We start from the raw sequence: 16,446 nt of genomic DNA on the forward strand, positions 1-16,446 counted from the left end.
TTGTTACTGGGAAGCCTCTCCAGCAACTCCATTAGAATGTTCCATTGATCCCAAGAGTGATAGCATCTCAACCCCTTGGCAAGGCCAGCCATGAAGGTAAGTTTGGAGGGAAGAAGCAGACAAGGTGCAATCAAAAGTCCTCAGCAGTGATCCAGGCAGAAGATATTCATGTGATATCAATAGCTGTAACAGCAGATAAAAGCTGTGGCAGGAGGGAGATCCTCAGGTGATGTTTCCTTCCAACAGGAACTGAATCTACTGCTGTCAAGGACTGTGTGTCTGATGCTGTGCAACAGCATTCTCATGTTAAAAGGTGTCTACGCAAGATGTCTACCGAGAGGAATTCAAACGCTGCCAATCCCCAGTCCATAGACTATATTTAATGTTAATGGAGGAGGCAGTGTCTGGGGTCCTCAACCGGGCCTTGTCCATTCAAGCCTTTCAAGCCTTTCTTCTTTATTTTCCTTCTTTTCTTGTTCTTCTCTCTGTTTTTAAGGTTTTTTTTGTAGTGTTTCTTTTAAACAAAAGAACTTTTCTTGCCATGACATCATCAAAGGAGCTGAAGGCTGGAGCAAAGTGGGCTGGTGGCCTGGACTGGAGTGAGCTAGAGGCTCCAACAGCTTTGAGGTGGTCAGTGTGTCCGGACCAGAGCTGGGTTGGCCAGCATACCCCGAGCGCACAGGGACGGCCAGCAGGCTGGAGGCTGGAGTGTAACCGGGATGGTTGCTGGACCAGGGACCAGTGCAGACAGCCAGCAGCTTTGCAAACCTGATCAGACCACAGGTGGAAGACCCCTGCATTGATCGACTGTAGGCCCTTTTGGCAAAGACTGTAATCTTTGTCTTTTTAACTTTAGTTCTTATTTTTCTAATTTATGCTATGAATAACTGTAAGAAAATGCAACTCTTTATTTTTCTGTCTATTTTGTATCGAAGATTTATACCTAGATACTTTCCACCTAAGATGTCACCATGTGGGGTGATATTGTAAACCTTTCACTGTGCTCCTGAACTTCTGTTCCTGAGTACACATGACAATAAACCTAATTTTAATCCCTCCAGTACAGACAATACAGATTCTGTGGCATTTGGTGAGAGGTGATAGGGACAGGATTGGGAGGTCTAGACGTCCCTAGCTTCAGAGTAGCACATAAACGGTGGAGTTTGACTCAGTTGTATTACTTTGTAGAAGGAATAGGAGAACTTTTTGGCAGCTTTCTTTATGACTGAACAGCCCTCTTCAGGATCCACTCAGTTCACCCTGCAAATTGAATGGCTGGAAAACCTTAGCCAGAAGACTAATCTTTCTATGGTCTGAAAACCAAAGTCAAACCTGGAATCTATGAATCCTCACGGATAATAACTAAAACAGTACTCCAGAATGAAGAATTGGCCTTGTTGCCCGTGAATAAAGGCACTTGAACATTTATATTGCTGCCTTGCAGGAGGCTTGACCATTGGGTGAAGGGGAGCTAAGAAAAAAAGGTGACAGTCACCTTCTTCATAGAATCCCTACAGTGTGGAAACAGGCTCTTTGGCCCAACAAGTCCACAGCGATCCTCTGAAGAGTAACCCACCCAGACCCATTCCCCTACCCAATATTTACCCCTGACTAATGCACCTAACCCACACATCCCTGAACACTATGCGTGGCCAATTCATTTAACGTGCACATCTTTGAATGTAGGAGGAAACCCACACAGACGTGGGGAGAATGTGCAAACTCCACACAGACAGTTGCCCAAGGCTGGAATCGAACCTGCGTCCCTGGCACTGTGAGGCAGCAGTGCTAACCATTGAGCCACAGTGCTGCCCTTTTCTGGAGAGGAAAACCTGAGGATCAATCCAATACATATTGAATTGAATTCACTATCAAGAATATTCTCATCAACTGAATCTGGGAGCTTCCCATTGGCATCAACGATTGCCTCACAAATCTGTCCATAGCTTTCCAAAAACCAGCAGGCAATGGTTGGAGTATCTATGCCGCAACCCATGATGCCAAAGCAGGCTTCTAATCAACCTGCCGACATCCCTAAGGAAGGTAAAATACTTTGGGACTTCAATGCAAGGTTGGAAAGGACTCCCCACTCTGGAAAGGAACCACCAGAAAGGAAGGAGTTGGGATTGCAACTCCGATGGGATTCTCCTGTTCACCATGTACGGAATACCAGTTGAACATCACCAGCACACTGTTCTGATAAAAAGACAAGTTCAAGACTTCCTGGAGGCATCCATGCTCAAAGCAGTAGCACATGTTTGACTACCTCATCATTTGATTCAGAGACCAAAAGGGTGTTCCTCATTACCAAAGTGATTTCCAGTGCAGCCGACTGCTGATATACCACATTCCTCGATGTCCATCAAATGCCACTGGAAGCCACTGAAGATGAAGAGGCAGTTCAGAAATAAAGCTCAACATTGAGTGGCTTCATGAACCAAGTAGACTGGTGAACATCCAACAATGTCTTCACAAAAATGCCCAAAGAGTTTATTTTAATGAAAGAAATCTGGAAGGAGGTGAAGACAGCTGTGGAAAAAAACTTTAGCTGCTAGATCAGGAAACACAGGCTGGTTTGATAAGAATAATCACATCATTGAAGACCTCATCGGCAAGAAGAGGAAAGTTCTCCATGCCTGGTAAAAATAAAACCAGTGAGGCAAAGAGGAGGAGTCATCAAACAGCAAGGTCAAGTTACAAAGAATGAGGGAAATCAAGAACCAATGGTGGATTAAAAAAGCTAAGGTGTTGCAACCCTTTGCTGTCAAACATGTCACCTGGTTTCTTCTTGCTACCAAGGCAATATATAGATCTAACACCCTTTCCCTTAAACCGGTATAGAGAAGGATGGAACCTTTTGAGATGGAGAGAAAACATGTTGACGCTGACTCTGTCAGAACTTCATTAGTCACTGTCTGAAAAAGACTCCTTTACTCCCAATCTTTGCCTTCTTCCAGTCAGCCAGCCCTCTATCCATGCTACTACCTAGTCCCTAATACCATGAGCTCTTGTCTTATTTAGCAGCCTCCTATGGGGCACCTTGTCAAAGGCCTTCTGAAAATTCAAATAAATCATATCCACTCGCTCTCATTTGTCTAACTTGTTCCTTAACATATCAAAGAATTCTAAAAGACTCAGCTCTATTTTACAAAGCATTTCCAAGTACTCTGCAATCTCATTCTTAATAATAGATTCTAAAATCTGACCAATAACCAAAGTCAGTCTAACTGACCTGTAGTTTCCTCCGTTAATCCGGAAACAAGAGTGTTACATTAGCATGTACTGAAGAAGATTCACTGGACCTGAAATATTAACTGTGCTTTCTCTCTACAGATGCTGCAAGTCCTGCTGAGCTTTTCCAGCAATTTCTGTTCTTGTTACTGATTTCCAGTATCTGTAACTCCTTAGCTTTTTTTTAATTATACGTAGCGATTTTCCAGTCCTCTGGGCCACTCCCTGGCTCCAGGATTCCTGAAAGATCACCAACAATGCTTCCACAATCTTCTTGAGAGCCCAGGGATGTAGTCCATCTGGTCTGATTTATCCACCTTCTGATCTTTCAGCTTCCTAGCACTTTCTCCTGAATGGTAGCCACTACATTCATCTCTGTCCCCTAACTCTTGAAGTTCTGATATGCTACTGGTGTCTTCCACCTTGAAGACTTATGCAGAGTTCCTACTCAGTACCTCCTCTATTTCTTTGTTCCCCATTACTCGTCTGCAGCCTCATTTTCCAGCAGTCCAATGTCTACTCTCACCTCTGTCTTACGTTTCATATGTTTAAAAATACATTTGCATTCTTCTTTTTATATGAATAGCTGGCATATTGTCATGTTGTCAGATTTCATCTTCTGCCCCTTGTTGCTTTTATAGTTGTCCTCTGTTGGTTTTTAAAGTCTCCCCAATCCTCTGGCTTTCCACTAATTTTCGCCACATTGTAAGCTTTTACCTTTGGTTTTATGTTGGCGCTGACTTTCCTTGTCAGCCACGGTTGCCTCATCCTTCCGTTCATATGTTCCTTCTTCCTTGGGATGAAGTTTTGCTGTGTTTCCTTATATATCCCCGGAAACTCCTATCATTGCTATTATACCATTTTCCCTGCTATCCTGTCCTCCCAATCAACTCCGGCCAGCTCCTTCCTCTTGTCTTTGTAGTTTGCTTTACTCAGTTGTAATAACATTCCATCTGATTCCAGCTTCTCCCTCTAAAACTGCAGAGTGAATTCTACCACATTGTGGTCACTGCTCCCTAGGGGTGCCTTTACCTTAAACTCCCTAATCAAGACTGCCTCAATGATAATTCATTGACTGTAACTTTATTGTTGGTCAAAAGGCAAGCAATCTCTGTCTGCTCCCAGAGGCAAATGACGCTTTAGTTCATTTATTTATTGTTCACTTTGGCCTTTGCTGAATAAAAGTGATAAAAGTGATCACCTGATGAAGGAGCGTCGCTCTGAACGCTAGTGTGCTCCCAATTAAACCTGTTGGACTATAACCTGGTGTTGTGTGATTTTTAACTTTGTACACCCCAGTTCAACACTGGCATCTCCAAATCAGGCTTTCCTGTATGTGATAATCCAACATTGGACAACGAGGGGATGTGGGACTACATGGGACATTGTGGATGGAGTAAGACTCCCTTAGATAAGGTTCTAACATGGGATGAGGTTAAGCACAGTTGAGCTGTCCAGGAGAGTTTACATTTTTTTCAATTCTCTTCTGGGATACACGCCTCGCTGCTTAGACCAGTATTTATTGCCCATCCCTAATTTCTCAGAGAGCAGTTAAAAATTAACCACATTTCTGTGGGCCTTGAGTCACATGTAGGCCAGACCAGGCAAGGGTAGTAGTTTCCCTACCGAAAGGGCACTAGTGAACCAGATGGGCTTCTCTGACAATTGACAATGAATTCTTGGTCACCACTAGACTCCTAGTCACAGTTATAGAGTCATAGAGATACACAGCATGGAAACAGACCCTTCGGTCCAACCCGTCCATGCCAACCAGATATCCCAACCCAATCTAGTCCCACCTGCCAGCACCCGGTCCATATCCCTCTAAACCCTTCCTATTCATATACCCGTCCAAATGCCTGTTCAATGTTGCAATTGTACCAGCCTCCACCACTTCCTTTGGCAGCGCATTCCACACACGCACCATCCTCTGCGTGAAAAAGTTGCCCCTTGGGTCTCTTTTATATCTTTCCCCTTTCACCCTAAACCTATGCCCTCTAGTTCTGGACTTCCCCAACCCAGGGGAAAGACTTTGTCTAATTATCCTATTCATGCCCCTCATGATTTTGTAAACCTCTATGAGTTCACCCCTCAGCCTCCAACGCTCCAGGGAAAACAGACCCAGCCTGTTCAACTTCTCCCTATAGCTCAAACCCTCCAACCCTGGCAACATTCTTGTAAATCTTTTCTGAACTATTTTAAGTTTCACAACATCTTTCCGATAGGAAGGAGACCAGAATTGCATGAAATATACCAACAGTGGCCTAACCAATGTTCTGCAACATGACGTCCCAACTCTTGTACTCAATACTCTGACCAATAAAGGAGAGTATACCAAATACCACCTTCACTATCCTATCTACCTGCAACTCCTCTTTCGAGGAGCTATATTCTAGACTTTTGTTGAATTCGAATTCCACCATCTGCCGTGGCAGGATTCAAACCCTGGTCTCTGGATTAACAGTCCAGTGATAATGTCACTAGGCCATTGCCTCCCTGAGCTCATCCCTAGTTGCCCTTGAGAAGAATAACAAAATAATTCACTGTTTAAGAAGGGTGGTAAGGACATGCCAGGGAACTATAGATCAGTGAGCCTGACGTTGGTGGTGGGCAAGTTGGAGGGAATCCTGAGGGACAGGATGTACATGGATTTGGAAAGGCAAGGACTGATTCAGGATAGTCAACATGGCATGGGAACTCATATCTCACAAACTTGATTGAGTTTTTTGAAGAAGTTACAAAGAGGATTGATGAGGGCAGAGCGATAGAAGTGACCTATATGGACTTCAGTAAGGCATTCGACAAGGTTCCCCATGGAAGACTGGTTAGCATGGTTAGATCTCATGGAATACAGGGCGAACTAGCCATTTGGATACAGAACTGGCTCAAAGGTAGAAGACAGAGGGTGGTGGTGGAAGGTTGTTTTTCAGACCGTAGGCCTGTGACCAGTGGAGTGCCACAAGGATCGATGCTGGGTCCTCTACTTTTTATCATTTATATAAGTGATTTGGGTGTGAACATAGGAGGTATGGTTACTAAGTTTGCAGATGCTACCAAACTTGGGGGTGTAGTGGACAGCAAAGAAAATTACCTTAGGGTACAATGGGATCTTGATCAGATGGGCCAATGGACTGAGGAATGGCAGGTGGAGTTTAGATAAATGTGAGATGCTGCATTTTGGAAAATCAAATCATATAAGGGCTTATATATGTCATGATAAGGTCGTGGGGAATGTTGCTGAACAAAGAGACCTTGGAGTGTAGATTCATAGTTCCTTGAAATTAGAGTCATAGGTAGATAGGGTGGTGAAGGATTTTGGGCTACTTTCCTTTATTGGACAGAGTTGTGAGTATAGGAGTTGGGAACGTTATGTTGTGGCTGGTGGTTAGGCCACTGTTGGAATACTGGTTCAATTTTGGTTTCCCTGCTACAGGAAAAATATTGTGAAACTTAAAAGGGTTCATAAAGGATTTACAAGGATGTTGCTGGGATGAGAGGGCTTGAGCTATAGGGAGGGGCTGAGCAGGCTGGGGATATTTTCCTTGGAACGTTGGAGACTGAGGGGTAACCTTATAAACCTTAAGGGCATGGATAGATTAAATGGCAAAGGTGTTTTTCCCAGGGAAGGGGGCAAACGAGAGGGCATTGGTTTAAAATGAGAGGGGAAAGATTTAAAAAGGACCTGAGGGGCAACTTTTTTACACAGAAGGTGGTGCGTGTATGGAATGAGCTACCAGAGGAAGTGGAGGAGGCGAGTACAATTATGACATTTAAAAGGCGTCTGGATGGGCATGTGAATGGGAAGGATTTAGAAGGATATGGCCACAAGTGGAGGCAAATGGGACTAGATCAGCATGGACCGAAGGGCCTGTGCCCGTGTCGGGCAGCATGGTGGCACAGTGGTTAGCACTGCTGCCTCACAGCCCCAGAGACCTGGGTTCAATTCCCACCTCAGGCTGTCTGTGTGGAGTTTGCACATTCTCCCTGTGTCTGCGTGGGTTTCCTCCGGGTGCTCTGGTTTCCTCCCACAGTCCAAAAATGTGAAGTGGCCATGCTAAATTGCCCGTAGTGGTAGGTGAAGGGGAATGGGTCTGGATGGGTTGCTCTTCAGAGGGTCGGTGTGGACTTGTTGGGCCGAAGGGCCTGTTTCCATGCTGTAAGTAATCTAATGTAATCAACCCCATGTGCCCCATGCTTCTTGATGGATAGACCCAGCTTGTTACTTCCTGAAGAGCTCTTCTGCCACTGAGAGGAGCTGACTGGGGAGGATTCTTGCAAAGGTCTTTCCTGTGGTGGATAGCAGAGATACTGCTCCTTAGTTATTGCAGTAGTTCTTGTCTCCCTTCTTGAAGATGGTCACAATTATAGTAGTTTGAAGATCCCCTGGAATGCTCTCCTCCCAGATGAGGGAGATGTGGTTATAAAATATTTTAGTATATTAGTGAATATTCCTTCTGTGCTGGTAGTCTTGTTTGTTCTCAGCTCTCTTTTTTTCTCTTCAATCAACCTGTTCATTAGGAAGTCTATAGCCTTAAAACATGTCTTTAAACATTTAGACTAAAATGTAATGCTGAATTATGCAACACATTTACTGCACTAGAAAATAGACAGGCAGGAAGGCTCAGAAAAAGGGGGGAATCTCAAGGAATGCAGAAGATGGGATATTTGGGCTCACCAAGTGATAACAGGCTGCTGTAAGGCAATTAAGAACAGTTGTCTTAGCATCAGTGAATCTGTGTGAATAGGACACTAAGTGATAACATTCACAGCCATTCCTTTGTGAAATTAATGACAGTGTTTGATTCTGACCCTGAAGCGAAACTTGGTACTTTCAAAAGCTTTGTAATTAACAGTCAGATGCTGTTACTTATCATGGATTCTTATTACCCCTTGCAAGCGGTGCAGACACAAAGAGAAACAAAAATCTTTGCTGTTACAAAACCCTGATTTGAGAGTTCAAAAGGATACTAGAGAGAGAGAGAGATCATTTTAGTGCTGAGGCTGTTGGAGCCAGTAGAAAATTAACTCTTAATGCTTATCTGCTATGGATTGAATTTAATTGCATTCTGGGACTTTATGATGATATTGAGTAGCCATTACTGGTTGTTAAATACAAACTCTGTAAAAGGTAATACTGATGAAACTTTAACTTACTTGCTGTTCTTACAGACCACTCTACAGACCTGACAGACTGCCCCACTGTCAAGTCTAACTAATCAGATCTCATGTCTTATTTGAATTTGAATCACAACCCTGAAAAGAAGGTATGCTAATTCAGACACTAATGAGTTAGTTTAAATGCAACCTTATGGTAACATCTCAGCCTAAGGTACAGAATGATTCAGTGCTTAAAATGCAGGAATCTGCTCCTAGTTTAGAAATTATTCTAAGCCTAACGTAGCAGAAGTTCTGGCACAATGTGTCAGGAAGCCGTTTTATGGTCAAAAGTTTGCTTTTCTTGCTAAAAAGCCATTTTGTAAAACAATTGTATCTGACATGTGAGCTGTGCAAGGTTACCTTATGAACGCTCCAGTTAGCTCAGACTGGTACTATTTACAATAGTTTATCTCGATAGCAGGCACCTAACTCGGCTGGGTATGTTTTTCCCACGTAATGAATGGCTTAGGACCTGTAGGAGCGATTAGTCAAGCACAGACCTGTCAATTAACCTTTCTTCCATACAAATTATTGTCTCTCACTGTTATCTGTCTAATTAAGAACATGCAACTTTTAAAAAACTTCTGCATGAAGGAAACCACTTTGTATCAGTACATCGGGGTAGCTTGCTGGGGCACTTGAAGAGCTGGACCCTACTCTCCTAGGTTATTAGAACCTAGTTAGTTTAGCTTACAGGTAACAGTGTTATGTTGTAACAGTGATGCTATTGGTAAATAAATGGAATGACTAAAATTAAACTCATCTGTCTGGAAGAGGGTTTTCTATTCCAGACTTCCGAAGAGTACGATCTCTGGAACGAACCGAGAGGGAGGCTTTACAGGTCTGAGTTCGCAAGGGATTCTCTGGGTCATCTCAAATCTCCACATTAACATTCAGAGATGTTATTACACACCTCTGGAGCAAGTGGGACTTGAACCTGGTCCTCCTGGGTCAGAGGTAGGAGCACTACCATAGCTCCACTATAGCATTAGCCTAGGGATCTGGATTGCCCTTCTTGCAATATTATCACTGCACCACTATTTGGGGCCTGATTCTCATCTGTCAGCTGGCCTTTCCAACCTCATTTTGAGCTGGCGATGTGTTGAGCTGGTAGTATGCTGTAGGGTAAGGTCGGGAGCACTGGATTGAGAACAGAGTCTTGGTTGAGGAGATCCTTCCAGTGAGCCCTGACTGCCCCTCATTAGAGTGCCACTCAGTTCTTAGCTCTAATTGGGATAGGTTCTTGGTTGTTCATATGTACAATATCCCAACTGGTCTCTATGCAATGATAATTTGCAACTCTTATCTAATTTTTCTGCCAATTTCTTTACATCTGTGCCTCTTGATTACTGACCTTGAATTGAAATAATTCCTACCTATATAATATATTATTTTATTTAACCTATTTTTTTAATCAACCTATTCAGAGATGCGTCAGGGTTGGGGACATTACCACTGAGCCACAAGAGGGTCCTATATGCTCTATCTAGACTTGATTCAATTGTGCTTTTAAATTAAATTTTGAATTAAATGTTTCCTTAGTCTAAACAAAAACTGAAAGAACTGTGGATGCTGGAAATCAGAAACAAAAACAGAAATTACTGGAAAAGCTCAACAGGTCTGCCAGCACCTGTGTAGAGAAATCAGAGTTGATATTTCGGGTCCAGTAACCCTTCCTCAGAGCTGAAGAACCATTGGCTCTGAGAGAGGGTGACTAATTCAAAATGTTAACTCTGATTTCTCTCCACAGATGCTGCCAGATCTGCTGAACTTTTCAGCAACTTCTGTTTTTATTTCCTTGGTCTATGCTGTTTCAAAGAAAGGTGAGCTCCATCTTTTTTATGCTGTAAGCTCCTATTTTAACAAACTTACCTTTATCTGTAATTTTGTCCTAGGGTGGTATCAAAGCTGTTGTTTGGACAGATGTATTCCAGCTCTGTATAATGGTGATTAGCCTTCTGACTGTGCTGATTCAAGGATCAATTCATGTTGGAGGGCTCAACAAGGTTTGGAACATTGGTGTAAATGGTGGCCGGATTAATTTTTTAGAGTGAGTATTTTGACATCCATAGGTGAAAGGAATAGTTATATCAAGAAGTTTGAGTTCTGTGAATTTCTAATATTTGAAATGTTATAATTTAATCTGGTTTGATATTGCTGCACCTAGAATGGACTTGTGATTTTGACCTGTATCATGGCTCTATCAATGTAATTGGGATTAAAAAGAAATGTCAATGTAATTGGACACCAATTTGCAATTAAGCAGCAGATTAACCCACTTAAGTTAAATTTTGTAAATTTTGTTTGAGATTTTGGGATTTAACACAATGTTATTACCACTAATTCCCGTTTAATTTGGTTAACTAATAGGTTAAATAAAAAAATTAAAAGAATATTGGGCCCTCTTGTGATGCAGTGGTAGTGTTCCTTCCATTGGACTGTGAGGCCCGGGTCAAGTCCCACTTGCTCCAGAGATGTGTACTAATGTATCTAAACAGGTTGATTAGAAAAAATAAGTTAAATAAAAAAAATTAAAATAAAAATTAAGAGTAGAACCCTGAAAGTTAAAATCGGAATGATTGAAATCTCCTGGCATTTAAGAAACTCATCTTTAGCTGTGCTCTGAACGGTCACAGACTCGATTTTTACCTCACTCACATGCTAATTGGCATAGGACAAATCAGATTAGATTATTGAGCGTGTGATGTGGGTGAAAGGATTTCTGCTTCATGGAGCATGAGCACCAGCACAGGGGAACGTGGGATCTGTACAGATGGGACAGTCTCCATCTAAATGTGCTGGAGACAATGTTCTTGTCAACTGCATAACTAGGGAAGTAGCGAAGATTTTAAACTGAATAGTGGAGACAAAGGATCAGATTTGGGAAGATGTGGTAAAAGAGTAGAGCAAGGTTAAAGACAATAGTGAAAGTGAGAACTTCAGATGCTGGAGATTAGAGTCGAGAGTGTGGTGCTGGAAAAGCACAGCAAGTCAGGCAGCACCTGAAGAGCAGGAGAATCGCTGTTTTGGGCACAAGCCCTTCATCAGAACAAAGGTATTAATCCAGAAAATGATAAACAGACTGTGCCAGGAAGGGATGGAATGGGGAACCCTTAAGCATAAACCAAAAAAAGACTAGAATTTACAAAAGGAATAAAACAAATGCCACTTTATCTGAATGCATATGGTATTCAAAATAAATCAGACGAACTGAGAGTGTAAATAGAAGTAAGTATGATCTGTAGCCATTTCAGAGTCCCTGCTACAGGATTGGTGCATGCATTATGATGGATACAGGAAATAAAGGAAGGACAGAAAGCGAGGAAAAGGTGGAGGGATGACTCTCTTAGTATTAATGTAATGGAAAGGGATGACCTAAGATCAATAAACGATTTGGGTAGAAATGAGAACTGATAAAGGCAGGAAGTCACTTCTGGGTGTATTGATCTATAGAAAGTGATTCTGGAGAATTGAAAATGGAAAATAAGAAGACGGCACATGAATTGAACAGATATTTTGCATTGATCAACATGCAGAGGATACCAATAACATCTCAGTGATTAAATCAGGAAATAGAAAGTTGAGAGGAACTAAGGGAAGTCATAATCATCTGAGAAGTGGTGTTGAGTGATTTGTTGGAGATAAAGATTGATAAGCACCTGAGTTCTGATGGAGTTCATCCTAGGGTCTGAAAATCAGAAGTGGCTAGTGAGGTATTTAGTACAGTACATTAGTTTCAATTTTCCAAAACTTCATTGATTCAGAGAACGTCTGATTGCAAATAGCAAATATAACTCCTTTATTCAAAATGAAGGGAAATAGAAAGAAGGAAACTGCAGGCTAGCTATGTTAATATCTGTCAATGGACAAATGTTAGCAGCTATTATTAAAGAATTTTTAGCAGAGAACTTAGGTTCAAGGCAATTAATCAGTCAACATGATTTTGTGAGAGGGCATCATTTTTGATTATTGTATTAATTCTTTTGAGGAGGTAAAATGTTTTGTGAACAAAAGAGAATTGATTGATGTACTGTTCTTAGGTTTCCAGAAGATGTTTGATAAAGTGTCATATCAAAGTTCATTGGAGAAAATAAAATCTCTTGGTATGGGTAGCATGTTAGCATGGATAGAAGATTGGCTGGCGAACTGGAAATATAGAGCAGGCATAATTATGTTGTTTTCATGTTGGCAAAATGTAACATGTGGTTTGCTACATGGATTGGTGTGAGGACCTCAACTGTTTGCAATTTATATAAAAGACTTAGATGAAGGGTCAGAAATTGCCAAACTTGCTGATGTCACAAACATAGGTTGGAAAGTAAGTTGTGAAGAGGACTTAAGATGGATATGCATAGTTAAGAGAGTGGACAAGACATGAAAATGTCCATTTTGGCTGGAAGAATAAAAAAGAAACATATCACCTAAATGATGAGGGGCTCCAGGACTTTGTGATGCAGAGAGAACTGGGTGTCCTTCTGTATGAACGTTAATATGCAGATACAAGTAACTAAGAAATATATGTGATAATGTTGTCATTTATCATGAGTGCATTTGAATACAATGTAAGGAGTTAATGCTTCAGTTTTACAGGACATTGGTGTGATTATATCTGGAACCTGCACATTGTTGGTCACTTTATTGGAGAAAGGGTTTACATGCTATGGAATCATTTCAGGGAAGACTTATAGTCTGGAATAAGTTTATTGTCTCCTGAGGAAAGGTTGGATGGACTCAGGAATATAGAATAGTAGAGGGGTAACTTGATTGAAATGTGAAAGCTCCTGAATTGTTGATGTGGAGAGGATGTTTCCTGTTATAGGAGAGTTAAGAATTAGGGATCACTGTTTAAAAAAATGTAAGAATTGTGCTTTTAAAAAAGATGATGCAAAAGAGGGTTGTGGGATGTTGGAACTTACTTCCTGACAAAAGGCAGAGTTCTTGGTAGAGGTGAATTGTGGACCAGGCACAAGGAGTGAGTGTCTTACTCCTGTTCCTTGATTGAATGTTTGTATGTGCACCTTTTGATTTTCAGATGGTTAAGATAAAGAGATGTTCTACAAGAGAATTAATAGGTGCTCAAATAATTGGAGAATATTTTTATTTTAGTTTTGATCCTGATCCAAGAAGAAGACATACATTTTGGACTGTATTAGTAGGAGGTACATTTGGATGGACAGCAATATATAGTTGTAATCAAGCGCAAGTACAGAGATACCTGGCTTGTAGGAGTGAAAATGAAGCAAAAAAGTAAGTTATCATTTAATTAAAATCTAAGTTTGAATTTTTAGTTATGAATGTGCTTCAACACTTTTATATATCTTGGATTTCCTGTGCAGTCCTTCATAAATTTGAAACTAATTACACTTCAGTAATTGATGCATTTTACTTGTCAATAGACTAACAATTTTATCATGAGACTGGACTTTGACCAGGACTGTGACTACACTTAGAACTTGGACTTTTGAAAATTTGTCAACATACTGCAACCACTACGTAAATCATTGAGAGTAATTTCTTTTCAATAGACACTCGAGCTTTATTTCATTTCACTATGAATCTAAATGTCTCCTGAAGTAGGATACTGGTTGGAATCTTGTGCTCCTGATTGTGGTGAGGCTGGAGACAGGAAGGTACATAAATAATAAATGTTGGGTATTAGCATAACCAAACAATACTGACATCTTAATAAAAGGAAAATTTGACCATTGCTGGAATTCTGAAATAGAAATAGTACTGGAGAAACTCAGGTGGCAGCATCTGTAGAGAGAAAAATCAAGTTAATATTCCAAGCCCAGCATGACTCTAATCTGGAGCTCTCTACTTTTGAAGTTGGCTCCTAGTGTCCATGAGAAGAAAATCATGATGACAGCTGGCGTATCGAAGATAAGGCCTATCCCTGTTCCCATAGAATTGACAAATAGTAACAGAGGAATGTCTCTACCACAATAGTTATCATCATAATAGTTGTGATCATTTTCATATCTGGTTTTAACTGAGATGGTAACTGGGAGGAATTCTGCAGTGGACTGCAGCTTGCATGTCTCGCACTTAAAAAGTCTGGACTTTCTCATTTAATGAAAACTTGTTGAACAACCTTAGATGCAGACACAGAAGTACATCAAGCTAACTGTCACTTAGAAATCTTTTTATGTGTGTTACAAAGGTATCATGCTTGAACTATTAATGAAACCTTCAACAATAAAAACGGAAAGAACTGCAGATGCTATAAATCAAAACAAAAATAGAAGTTGCTGAAAAAGCTTAGCAGGTCTGGCAACATCTGTGGAGAGGAATCAGTATTAATGTTTTGGGTTGTGACCCTTCCTCAGAACTGAATGAAGCCCTCACTTCCGTTTAATACATTCCAAATTTGTCACCACTGTCTGATATTATGGGCAAGCTATGGTGAGAAAACAGCTTGATAGATCTGTAGATTAGATTCTGTGCCATTGTTGTTATGCCTGTAACTGCCACAATTTTACAGTTTTGTGGAAATGGTGTGTGGGTGTGTAGTGATCGGAACCAGGTGGATCTCGTCCAGTACGAGATCCTTGATTAGGGTTGTTTACCTGGGTCATTCAGGACGCCCTGGCTGTCAAATGTAAACAGGGGATACATCTGTGCCCGGCTGTCCCTGGAGAAGGAACACGAGATGTCTACCAACACCCTCTAAGTTTTCAAGGAGAGATGGGCACTGCAGGGAGTGGAGTGCATTGTTTCCCCCTCCAACTCTATTTTGATTTAATCTCTGCCCACCCCTTCACTGTTTGATGACACAGCATTGCCCTCTGAGAAGGACTCTGCTTGTCACCAGGCACTCTGGTGTTCCCTTTCTTCCTGGTGGTGGAAAATGAAGAAAGAGCTATATACCCATTGCCTTTCACTGTGTCTCACAATTGCACACGCACATCCTGGGTATTGGGGAAAATATAAGCACTACCACAGTTAGGTGGTAGTGTGGGAGTAAGAAAAAAAAAGAAAAAAAACAGGAGATTTTGAATCTCCAAAAAAAAAGAAAGAAAAGGAGGAAAGAAATATAAACAGTGGATACATTTGTGTCTGAGTGTCCCTGGAAGGAGCACATGGTGTCTACCAACATCCTCGAGCTGTTCAGGGAGAGGTGGGCACCACAGGGAGTGGAGTGTTTTATTTCCCCCTCTGTCTCTACTTTGATTTAAGCCCTGCCCTCCCCTTCACTTTTTGGATCACACAGCATTGCCCTTTGATGTGAAGGGCACTGCTTGGCATGTCCAATCTGGTGTTCCCTTCCTTCCTGGTGGTGGAAATTGAATAAAGATTTAAACAGTTGAAAATGTGTTGCTGGTTAAAGCACAGCAGGTCAGGCAGCATCCAAGGAATAGGAAATTCGACGTTTCGGGCATAAGCCCTTACCTAAAGATTTAAACACCTGTGTCTCACACCTGCACACACACACGGAGGATAGTAGGGAAAATATGCCGCTGTTAGGTGGTAATGTGTGGGAAATTTTAAAAAATTAACCAGGAGATTTAGTAGTAAGAGGCTAGGGTCCAAATCTATTGGCATGGAATTGGTTGAGAAAGATTCATCGAGATTGGCTTAATATTTTTGGTTCGAAAATGGCTGCCTCAGTGAAGTCCTAGTCAAATACCCAGGAGTTTTTCAGGAATGGCTTGGGACTATTACTGGGGCCAAAGCCATTTTCCATGTTGATCAGGGAGCAATTCTGTGATTTTGCAAGGCCCACCAGGGACCATTTGCATTCCTGGCAGAAATTGAGACAATAGTCGGGAGGCTGGAGAGTCAAGGAATCATCAAACCAGAGCAGTTTGCGGAATAGGCAGCGATTATGAAACCTAACGGCTGAGTTTGCCTTTGTGAGGATTTTAAGCAAACAGTAAACAGCTTTTCGCAGCTAGATAAATATCCAACCTCTCGTATACAGGACTTGTACAGAACGTTGGCGGTGGGGTCTGTCCTTTACGAAGCTGGATATAAGCCATGCCTTCCTGCAATAGAGACTGGATGAGGAGTCCCAAAAGTATGCCACAATTAACATCCATGAGGGTTTCTATCTAC

General features: G+C 41.6%; 1 protein-coding gene across 1 annotated transcript in view; it reads left to right on the forward strand.

Moving 5' to 3' along the window:
- The window catches only part of LOC132827938 (sodium-coupled monocarboxylate transporter 1-like), a 141,528-nt gene that overhangs the window by 56,512 nt on the left and 68,570 nt on the right, over positions 1-16,446 (forward strand). The window contains exons 7-8 of the mRNA XM_060844784.1: positions 10,284-10,438; positions 13,495-13,635. Of these exons, the coding sequence (XP_060700767.1) occupies positions 10,284-10,438; positions 13,495-13,635 (296 nt within the window). The remainder of the gene's footprint in view (positions 1-10,283; positions 10,439-13,494; positions 13,636-16,446) is intronic.

The sequence above is a fragment of the Hemiscyllium ocellatum genome, chromosome 25 (assembly GCF_020745735.1).
Source record: "Hemiscyllium ocellatum isolate sHemOce1 chromosome 25, sHemOce1.pat.X.cur, whole genome shotgun sequence".
NCBI classification, from domain to species: Eukaryota; Metazoa; Chordata; class Chondrichthyes; order Orectolobiformes; family Hemiscylliidae; genus Hemiscyllium; species Hemiscyllium ocellatum.